Source organism: Labeo rohita, chromosome 7 (assembly GCF_022985175.1).
Source record: "Labeo rohita strain BAU-BD-2019 chromosome 7, IGBB_LRoh.1.0, whole genome shotgun sequence".
NCBI lineage: Eukaryota > Metazoa > Chordata > Actinopteri > Cypriniformes > Cyprinidae > Labeo > Labeo rohita.
The window spans coordinates 25,397,055-25,409,059 of record NC_066875.1 but is presented as its reverse complement, the minus strand read 5'-3'; the positions used below and the strand labels follow the sequence as shown (position 1 = coordinate 25,409,059).

General features: G+C 37.2%; 1 protein-coding gene across 2 annotated transcripts in view; it reads right to left on the bottom strand.

Annotated features, from left to right (window-relative positions):
- Positions 1-12,005, bottom strand: part of ambra1a (autophagy/beclin-1 regulator 1a) — an 84,498-nt gene that overhangs the window by 39,431 nt on the left and 33,062 nt on the right. For both annotated transcript variants that reach the window (XM_051114582.1, XM_051114583.1), the window contains exon 13: positions 403-591. In XM_051114582.1, coding sequence (XP_050970539.1) covers positions 403-591 — 189 coding nt within the window. The remainder of the gene's footprint in view (positions 1-402; positions 592-12,005) is intronic.

Sequence of the window (12,005 nt, the reverse complement as noted above, 5' to 3'; positions counted from 1 at the left end):
TATAACCGATGGCAATGACCAACCAGCAGAGACAGAGAACAGCATTTCAAATCACTTTAATCTAAAACAAGCAGGACTCACACATCCTCATCATTGGTTTCCATTAGCAGCCTGGTCCCAGCCCTGCCTTCATTTGGCTTTTAAATGGGGACTATCTAATTAAAGCTGCCTCTAAAAGAGCTCCATCACTGCTGTCTGTTCAGCCAATTAGAGGGAAAGTGAGCGCACAATGCGTACAGTGTCCCTTTGCATTCAGTTTAATTAAGCACAAGTTTAAAATAATTTTAGCTCTGATGGCTCAATCACTGTATTAAACCCTCGTCAACACAAGGAGGAGGGTCATGTTTTTACAAACTAACAGCCCTTATGAGGTCGAGCAGTTCATGTCTCAGGGTCACTCACCAAATCTCTTGGAGTAGAGCATCTCTCCCAGGTTGTGTGGGGCCAGGGAGTACACAGCCAAGATGCCCTCATCAGGGAAACCCCTCTGACTGCTGGGAATGAATACAGCCAGCAGCTGCCCGTCCGCTGAGATATCACAGCTTGCATCATTGTAGATCTTACAGTTGGGCACCAACACATTTACTGACGCTAAAAGAGAAACGAGACACAAGACTCTAAATTAGTGGTGCACTGATATGGAAATTTCAATTAAATAAATAACTAAATGGTGTAAATACATGCCATTAAACAACAACAAAGATTATACACAGATTAAAATAGTTTTGATGCCCCTATTATGCCATTTCAAATATTGCCTTTCATACAGTGTGTAACGTAGCTGTATTTGAATGCAAACAATCTGCAAAGTTGCACAATAAAGTTTTTGTCTCCCAAAAAGAAAGAATTGACTCTATGCACATTTTGAGAAAACAAAAGCGTTGTTTGACCTTGCATACATATGAATCTATGGAGTGTTTTCACGTTACGTCATCAATCCGGAAGTCGGCCATTGTGGTGGCATTGAGTGTAAACAATGCCACTGAACCGAATGGAACTTGCATATAGTCTTGGCGAAAAAACGAAGAAATGAAAGTAATTCACTATGTCAGGATAAGAAACAGAAGGAAGAACTGACGGGCCATCAGTCCGCGACAACGGAGGCAGATCGTACGGATGTTTACCATCTATTACAGGGCTGGACAATATGGACTGCCCAATGGCCCATGCAAGTCGTACATTCACTGCACTACATTTATGTTCCAAAATATAATTTGTGTGGAAATATTACGTTATTATTATATTTAGTCTGTAAAAGGCTGTTAACAGCTGAAGATGGACATAAAAAGGAGAAAATACTGTAGTAGGCAGATCAATCTCACTGTTCACGATGCACGAACTATTGGAAGAAACCGATAATAATGAATTGGGGGTAGTTTATATGAATGTGTCTCTGAGGGGAACGGTCTGTTTTCAAAAAAGTTCACATGGCTTTTTCTTTTCGTCTAGCATCTGCATAACGCATTATAAAGCAGCGTAGCGGAGCTTTGTGTACAGCTGTAACCAAAGTAACACTATGGCTGCTTAGCGTTGAGCCCTGTATTAACTTTAGTTTGTCAAAATAAAATGACCTTTTCCTGCTTACTAAATCATTCTCTATATGATCTCTATATGAACTTTAAAGGGCATTTTTAAAGTATGTATAGCAACACAAAACAATCTTTCTGATCTTTTTATAAAATTTAAATGGAAGATATACATTTTAATAAAGTTAAATGGGGGGGGTAACCTACATACTATGAGTAAACATATTGGAATCGCAAAAAATTTCAGTACGGGTCTTTCGGTTCGGTACGCATGTGTATCGAACAAGCACATAATATTCCACCCCAGGAAATTCAAAAAATAAATGTCGTTTTGACAGTCTTTCATGTGGCATGACAGATCGCTGTATAAACGCATCGGACAGCTGCTTCTGGGTCGCTTCAGAAACGTGCTGGTATAAACACAAGCATTGACTAGAGTGGCTGCAATGTGGCTCATGCCTAATGCAATTGCTCAATCAGTGTTTCAACCGCGGAAAAAAAATCAACAAAACAGTGTGGAAATAAAACGTCACGTAACACTTCATTTACCTCAGGCAAGTCATCAGTGTCCACAGCTTATTAGTTCACTAGAGAAATTAAGTATAGAGAAGAGCAAAAGCGCAAAATATTACACTAAATACTCATTATATAGTACTTTACCTGTTGTAGGTCGTATGTTTATATTTATCTGTTATGAAACATGTTATGACAGCCACTGTGTAATTGAACATATTTTAACAAATATAAATTTTATAAGTTAATTTTTAAAATGCATTATATGCAATTTACATGTTTGCATACATAATTTTTTTTTTTTAAAAGTTAAGTGTTGATTAATATATTCAAAAAGAAATAGTAATTTAAGTTTGGGTTAAGTTGTTAATTGTAACCTTATAATGTAAAAGGGCTCCTTACAGTTTAAAGTATAAGCTGAGGTAAAAAAATTATCACTAAGAAAATTGTAATTATAACTGAATGTATTTTTAAAAAAGAGCAACCTGTTTAGTAAACCACTATTTAAAAAAAAAAGTTAGTTTTTCCTCCTGCTGTATCGAAATCATATCGAACCATGAAGTTAAAACTGAGGTACGTACCGAACTGTCATATTTGTGTACCGTTACAATCACATGATAATTTGTGCAATTAGATGATAATTTATATATAATGTATTAGCTAAAATATAATGACCACTTTCACTCTCTGGACTGATACAATAATATTGAAATTTTATGTACATTTTGTTTTGGAGTGGTCAGAAAGAAAATAAAGGCTAAAACAAGGTTGTTGTAATACGTTATAGGAGCTATAAATGTCAAATTTTGCAAAGCAAATCTGCTGTATTTAAACTAAGCATTAAGCTCCACTTTTTAGAGCAAGGACATTAAACTAGCATGCTCATAAAATCTGCCAAAAACTGATTGCAGTGCCAGTCTCTGCATCTGCCAGATTTCTATTTTGCATCCAAATCTTTATTTGCACACGAGCAGTACTCTGTGTAACAATCTTTTTGCTAAATTAGCAGAAGCTGCAGAATTGCTATAAGTTGGGCCGCAATAAAAATGATTTAGCGACTAACAGAAAGCCACATCTGTTCAGCCCACACTAATGAATAAGAGAGCAGAGTAACAGGAGTGAGTGAGAGAGAGAGATAGAGGTTTGTATGTACCCTTCTCATTTCAGCACATAAACCTCACACACACACATAAAAGAAATCTAGTACTACCATTCTGCCAAGCAGGATGCGGAGAGAAAACGATAATGTTTCTGCTCTGGAAACCACAAGTCAACTCCAAAATTAATTTCGATTCCTGTTTTCATTTTCTGTTATACACATAACATAATCCTTTACTGTTTCCATGGCAATTTGCATCCTGATGAAGCCATCTCTCAACACACAGAATGGTAGTAATATTCAGAAAACAAACACTGTGTAAACACAAGGATATTACAACACAAATGTGAGTGAGCTGAGACAGCTGATTCAAAACAATTGTTTAGATGAAGCGACTTATTCACAGCATTAACAGAACAATACCGTGCTGCTCCGGTCTCATGCGTCGCCGTGTGCCGTTGCGCAGAGGTCTCTGAATAAAGCATCAGGTGCGTGTGTGTGGGAGGTGTAATTAGGGCTATTTGTGATTTAGAATGTGAGCGTGTGATTGAAGTGTTTGTCATTTCGCTGGAGAGCGAGGGTGCGTGTGGACGGAACTGGAAAAAGCGTGAGGGCACAAGCTAAACAAGAGCAGGTAAGTTTTGGCAGGTGACTGCAAGTCATTATGCACATTTAGAAAGATGGATTTGTTTTAATCACCCAGTGTGTGTTTGTGTATCTGTGTGCATGTGTTCACCCAGTAAGGTCAAGAGAGTCTGAGAGGACAGGAGGGGAGATTTAAGCAGGAGTGTGTTAATTAAATAGGGCAGTAATTTAGTGCAGTGATGAGGCTGCTGCCCAGCAGGACCTGCATTTCACTCTCTGACACACACACACACACACGTCCATCCACCCACAGTCACTCATGCCCACTCATTCACTGCAGGCCAACAAGAGCAGGGAGAGAGGAAGAGGGAAACTGGTTCCTAACGAAAAAAAAGAGCAATAAAAGTGATGATGAAGAGTCACCACCTGCAGTTCTGAAAGAAGTATCTGTGGTCCATGCATGCTCAAGCGTGTATAAGACAGAAAATAATAAAATTAAATATTAAAATAAAAATGAATAATAATCACCATTTTTTTTTTGTAAATGCCTCCCTCTGTCTCTTACCTATTTCCAGGGGTGCAAACATTTTTTAATCTGGTTCTCATGAGAGCACCTGGAGATTTGGTTTGGTGCTCACACTGCACATAGTGTGACTATAAACAATAAAATAATAATAGAAATACTAGCACTGTTGCACTTTATTTAGTTAGTTTAAAAAAATAATAAATAAACAAAATAATAAAGTGTGATAATATGATTATATTTTTAAAAATCTGAGTGTTAAAAACAATACAATGATAATGTTTGCATTTTCATTTTCTTTAAATTCTTTTTTATTATATGAATTTCAAACCTAAAAATCACCAAACTTTAATTTTGGTGGGTTATCGGCAAGTAATTATATGCACTGCTGGTTTTTAGCGCTGCCAAGTGAAGTGTGTCAGTGAATAAAATATGTCACAGTTTTGTTCTGAAATCGGCAGACTTATGCTTTTAGTTTGATTCAAAATCTTAAATAGTATTACAGTTAGTCGATCTAAAACTGTGATTATGCATTAAAAGCTGTCAGCCATGTCAGTACGCAAATGAGCAGTCTGAACTTATTTCCTCGGTGCATTTTTTATTTTGGTCACACATGCACACCTGCACACCGCTTATTCTTTTTCCGCTGTGTAAAAATAACTTTTCAAATGTTATCCATTATTTTTTTTCCCCATACTGCTGATTTTTGTTTTATCTGTTAAAATATTGATAGCCATTTTGTTACATTCAAAAGAAAAAAATGGAAAAAGGAAATAGACTCAGGAAAGCACTTCCTTCCCTTCCAGGTTTCAATATAAACACTTCCATCAATAGCTAAATGGGTTTATTTACATTCTAGATTAACAAAGTGAAAAAAAAATCCCTTCTAATTGAACCATCCTCTCACTATGATTAAGCCTAAATGAAATTAAAACTCTTGTCTTTTAGCAGGAGAGGGTCAGAAGGGCAGGTTGTGTAACAGTGAGTGTCGGCCCACACTTCTGAAGATGGATAAGTGGCTCACGGCTTCAGCAGACAGAGCTCCTTACTGGATCTGAGTAATGGATTTGCTGGGGTAAAGTGACGGCAATTCCGGTGGCACTCCAAGGGAAGCCCAGACCACTGCCTTACAAGCTAAAGTGCATTTTAATCATTTATTTTTGTGGAAGCATAGGTGCAAGGATGTTCTTCAGGGTTTAGATTGGGTTTGTGGCTGACACTGAATGATAAACGGAGCGCTCAGGACTCCAGCTGCTGTGGACAGAGAGCATCTGGACAACTGAAATAAATCAGACTTTTACAGGCATATTTATACTGGATCCATTCCATCGACCCAGCCAATGGGCGCAGACAGGTTTAGTCCAGAATTACTCACTCCAATTAGACTCTCTGTCATTTGCAAAGTCATTCTATCTGAAACTACGGTACAAAGTCATCAAGCGGTTAACAGACAGAAGATACTAGTAGTGAAAGGGATTTCCTGGGCTCTGCAGAGAAGCTTGGGAAATGTGTCTAAGAGATGTGTCTCTTGTCACTGAGAGACTAAATGAGCAAGAATGAAAGACAGGGATAAAGAACAGATTGAAAGAAGCAGTGGATTAACACATCCCTGGAAAACAACCATGCAGAATAACCTAGTTTCAAGGTCGACAAATACTGAGTACACAAACATTCATAAAAGCACAGACATCCCCCTTCCACACACATACATACTAGAGCCTTCAGATGACAGAGAAGAAACATTGCTACAATAAACATTCCCTTAAACGATACAAAATCACAGACCTGATGTCAGTTTAAATCTCTATTAATATCATAGCACCTGAACATTAGAAAAAAAATACACTACATCATTTGTCTGTCTTATCCCTGTCTTTCTCTTTTAGAATATGCTTTTACACAAGGTGACTTCCAGTACATATATTATAGGGACAATCCTCCTGCAATAACATTGGCTTCAGTGTTTGGTGACAGTTTATAGGTCATTTACTTGAATCGTCAACATGTTGGCTACTTGCTGGGTCGCTACCCTAGGGCCACTTTTACTAACAGCTTGCGTCAGCGCAAAACGTCTTTTGTCATTAAAATTCAGTGATGAATTAGCACTGAAAAGGTGTGGACAGTTATTATTGCGCCTGACCTTGCGCCTGTGTTTTAGACTTTCAGACGCAGGAGAAGGGGTACTGACATTTCTGCCATTATTTAACCCCCGGAAAAAGCATGTTTTAAACTATTTTGCGCATGAAATGGCTGCATTTGCTAGGAGGAGGCACCGCATAGAACAGGATTTTTTCCAAATGTACTCATTTATTTGGAATGCCAGAAGAACACATTATTCAAACATATCTTTTGCCAAACCATGTTATTTTTAATTTGCTTCAGAAAATAAAAGATGACTTGACTTGGACCCCTCAACTAGGATCACCCAATACCAGGTCTATCAAAACTTCTAGCAAAGAAAAGGACAGAGAAAAGAGTCCAAACCCAATTGTAAATACTTCTCTGTGACAGGTGGGTTTCAAACTGAAATTTACAGTATGTAGCGCTTTGGCTCCCAGAGTAACTAGGGTATTTCTGCTTTTATAAATATGCCATCTACTATCTTAAGCCCTATTCAGATGGCTTTCCAGGAGGTAATTAGAAAAATTTGTGTTTCACAAATGTCCAAAGCTGCCAAGTTTGTGTTTTTCCCCTCACACAACCTCTGTATTAGTTCCAGAGCAAATTACCTGCTGTTTTTTTGGCAAACTCTGTGATCCTCTGAGAAATCTAATCCCGTCCGAATCTGAATATCAGTGATTGCCAGCAATATTTTTTTCACAGCGCGTTTCCTTGTTTGTTTTGTCCAATGTGAACTATCGCAGACACAGTCTAACCACTGTATACATTTTCAACGTTTTTACCTCCCATGGAAGAAAGAAAGAAACAAAATCAAGAGCCAGATTACGTAAACTGGCTACTAGACTGGCTACTTTAATATCAGTGTCAGGTAAGATTGCGCACCTTCATTTCTGCACTCAATTTAACAATGTTTTAGATACATATGTACCTTTACGAATAATAAATATGGTTTATTTTAAAATAAACAAACAAACAAAAAAAGATAACCACAAATTAGCCATGGTTTTCCTATACGAACCATAGCTTAACAATGGTATCTGTAATTTGTTCTTCTCCTATGCCCATGACATATCAGATCAAAAAGGCATTTATTTTCAATAAAAATAAAGAAAATATTTGAAAAGTGGAAATAAAAGGGCTCATTAATAATAATGGTATGGCTAGGTTAGGGAGGGCTTTGTCCCAATAAGGTGGCATCCATTTAATAATAATAATAATAAAATATGATAATTTACATGCAATATGTTGTTGCATACTGTTTTGTAATGTATTACAGTACTGAAGTATAAATATTTGTCACCTAACTACTATTTACTTAGCCTATTGCTAAAGAAAATTCCCACAGAATTTATCATTATTTGCAGATGGTGTTACTAGAATATCTCTCTTTTTCCACTTAGTGTAACTGCCAAAAAGAAAATAATATCATTGTTCAGTTAAAGACAGCTCAGTGTTGATTCAATATGTAAAGTTCAATTAGGCAACATAGTTCAATTGTGCAACATAGCATTGTCTACCAGTAACAAGCCTTTGTAAAAAGAACCATTAGCACATTTATTTGTAAGGAAACACCCTCAACAGCTTAATTAGTGTTCAGTGTTTGTCATGAGAAAACAATGTAGCATACTACTCTGAAACATTATATTTTGCATATTGTATACTGCTTTATACAATATTCTTAAAAAATAGTAGGCAGTATACACTGTGTACTAGGCATCAAGCAGTAAGAAGTAAGCTAGTGTGCCATTATAAACACAGCCACAGAGATGTTAGTCCCATCCGAATTGATACGTGGAATCACAGATGTCGGGTGAGAACTGTATCTCAAACATTGTTTAAAACCGGGGTGCCCAAACTCGGTCCTGGAGGGCCGGTATCCTGCAGAGTTTAGCTCCATCCCCAATTAGACACCCTGAACCAGCTATTACTAGGCATACTAGAAACTTCCCGGCAGGTGTGTTGAGGCAAGTTGGAGCTAAAATGTGCAGGACACTGGCCCTCCAGGACCAAGTTTGGGCACTCTTGGTTTAGAAAAAAATAGTCCGATCTGAATAGGGCTATGGAGTGAATCTGTATTTTTACCATTTATATGCATTGGTCTGAACAAAATGGTCTGAATTTTCATCAAACACTTGAGTTGGTGTAAGCACAGACACTGATGCAGATTATCAATCTTCATTAGGGCATTTAGCAAGTTTCACACTTTCCAGTTATGGCTTTAAATTTTGATTTGTTTTTAAAACACTGTGACATATGCAAAATGCTGCAAAAGACATGAAACGCGAGCGTGTTTACACAGAAAAACAAAAGATAAGCAGCGCAGTTTTTGAAAAAAAAAAAAAAAAAAAAAGTGTTTTGTTGTAAACGACCCTTACACTACACAATAACATCCACTCAGTGGTTCATCTCAAACGACCAGCCTGCATTCTCCATTTTCTTCTGTACTGTGGAAAGTACAGTTATTTTCCCTGGGCACCACTAGATTTCTAATGTCGGCTACCACATATGAGATAATAAAGAGGTTGTGCTCTTTTTTTCATTAAATGTAGACATGCTATTGAAGCCATAATTTAATGAAGCAGCAGCTTCAAGCATTTTATACTATGCGCTCACTATAATATTGATGCAGCCTATTTCATTTCCTTTACAGCTGTGGGCTTACTAAACATGCTGAAGCACTTTGCATAAAATCCTCTTCATCATTTATCAGAAAAATGAATATTCATAGACTCATGTTGCATTTTTGCAACAATGGGTATGGTATTTGTGTGTACAGTATCTATTATCATCTTGAAGCTGGAGCTCTACAGCCATTGAAAAAGCCCTTCAGCTTCTGTGAATTTATAAAGAAATAAAACACACCTTAACATCACAATCAACCTTGCAGTGACAGTCTCAGATTTAATTTGGGGTTTTACTTTCCAAGTGTCACAAAAATCTCTCCCCGCACTAAAACCCAGTGAGTTTGCTTTTACAAGAATTGCATGGAAGCCAACCTGCACACACATAAAAAGAAAATTAAAATAGAGGGGGGAAGGAAGAGGAATGAAAAATAAAAAAAAACACACCTTATTCACAGAAAGACGAGCTGTTACACCTACTTTGCTCTAACGAGAGAGGACTTTGTGTTAAAAAAGAACTAGAGCGGAGCACTTAATTTAATTTGACTCATAGCTCTCCTAATTAAAATAAAACTAGTGTGTGCTGCTATCCCAGCAAACGTCCACATAGCCGTTAGCAATTCAGTGATTTCAGTTAAGGCAACTCAGAAACGTCTTTGATTTCAGGAACTGCAATGGAAGCGTTTTGTCTTTGATCCTGTTTTGGTCTTTATATAGAACATAAAGTACACAGGGCTGAAGATTTCATCTTAACCGTAACAAAGCAAAAGACAGGAGAAGAGCAGCTGGAGGCAGCATCATAAATGTCAGTGTTTACCTGTTCCTCCAGTGCTAAGACCTTGTTCCTTGCTTCAAATAAATAAATAACTAAATAAATACAAACTGTGACAACTATCCCACTCCTAATTACACATTAATGAGCTGGGTGGTGTTAAAATGATAAATCACTTGTGACGGCTTATATATAGTCTGAGTTACAATTACACTGATTTATGTTCCCAGCAGATTCCTGACATTATTGACTTTGGAAGGATGATGTAAATGGTTTCTCAATATGAGCTCCCAGAGACTTCTGTAGCTTTATGAGATGGATTTGTCCACTGTCTCTGTTGGTAACCGAAAATTCCCAAACCACTGTCTAATAATCATTTCTCTGATAAATTGTTGTTAACCTTCCTTAATTGGTTCTGCAATTCTCTTGTTTTATATTGATGTAAGTTACACCAGCATTCAAAAAAAAATGGGAAAGAAATTAATACTTTTATTCAGCAAAAATGCATTAAATTGATTAGAAGTGACAGTAGAGGTACTTGTAATGTTACAAATTATTTATTTCAAATAAATGTTGATATTTTAAACTTTGTATTAACCAAAAAATTCTGAAAAAAGTATTTTGGTTTTCACAAAAATATTAAGCAGCACAACTACTTTCAACATTGCTAATAATAAAAAATATTTCTTGAGCAGCAATCAGCATATTAGAAAGATTTCTGAAGGATCATGTGACACCGAAGACTGGAAAAACGACTACTGCAAATTCAGCACAGAAATAATTAAATTTCAAAATATATTAAAATAAAGAGTTAATTGATTAAAATATATGCAGTCTGGGGAGCATAAGAGAATTTGTTTCATTACTTCAACATTTAAAAAATCTGGTATAGTTAAAACTTAAAAACCTTAGCAATGTTAAAACTAATGTTACTTATAGGACCTCTTTGATAATCTAGCTAGTTAATATTTAAATAGATATTTGTTAGGATTAGCCACATACGGGCAATATTGATGCACATGGCAACACACTGCTTCTGTCCTAGACCTGACCTCACAAAACTGTAGCACGAGTCTTGCTGTTCTCTCAACTTTGCATTAAGCCCCAATAACGGGCTGTTGTTGTTTTATCTAAATATCATCATCTTTGCAATTGTTTCACCACTACTACAACTGCACTTTAAACCAGCCAACACCAAAGCTGGTCTAAGCCTCAAATGGCACCAAGATGATGGGAAGAAAGGTCAGCCAGCACCAATGAAAAAATGTCTTTTTGGGCATCCCGTAAACTGGCACACACACAAAACTTATCCATTCACAGATTAGAACAGATGTTAGATTACAGAGCCAGGCATCTTGGTTAGTATAGCATCCCTAGACAGAGAGTTTGTATTATATTACATTGGCAAAAAGTAGAGTTTACTTGTTTTGTATACTTGCTATTAAACTTGCATGTACCTTAGTGCTTTGTATTACCACCAGAGCTTCTGTGTAGCCAGTCACATTCTCCTCTCTATTAAAATAACGGTTAACTTTGATGTAGAGCACTTCCAGCTTTTAAACTTGAGACACTGTTAATTTCAGTTTCTTGAAACCATATATTATCATGAAGTTGATGCATCAGAGCATGGAAACATCTTAGCTCATTAATACTTCTGTTCTTTGGCTAGAAAGTAGGCTTTTGAGGAAAGAGTAGTTAATAAGAAGAATTCAAGCTCAACTTAGATAATGAGTTTGCTCAGCTAAAGGCCCATCATGCTCAGATGTCTTTGCCTCCGATTTCTCCACCTCTGTCCACCACAAATGTGTCCAAGGATGAGTTTTTGGAATTGGGCAGTATTTGTTTTGTTCCAGAGTTCGGGGGAAACTGCTGTCTTCTCAGAGGAGAGGGATGAGATGGCTGTGGATGGCTGGTAGGTGTCCAGGGTTCCTGAGTAGGTTGACTGCTCAGAGATATCACTCATTGTGCAGGCTAGTGATTCACCTGCCATGCCTCCTGCTGCTGAACAATGCCATTATCGCCTTTTGGAGGTGCCTGTCTCTGCTCTGTCAGGTGATAGGGTGCAGAACCTTAATTGTGAGATGGTTGAAGCAGGCACGAAGGACCCTAGTGGACAGGTATGTGACACATCCCTCTTACTGGTCATTCTTTGACAGGATGAGGCATCTTAGAATACACAGAATGGATCAGTATTTGTTAAATGGAGCCTTTTTGAATCTGTTCGCTGGTCCTTGTAATCGATTTC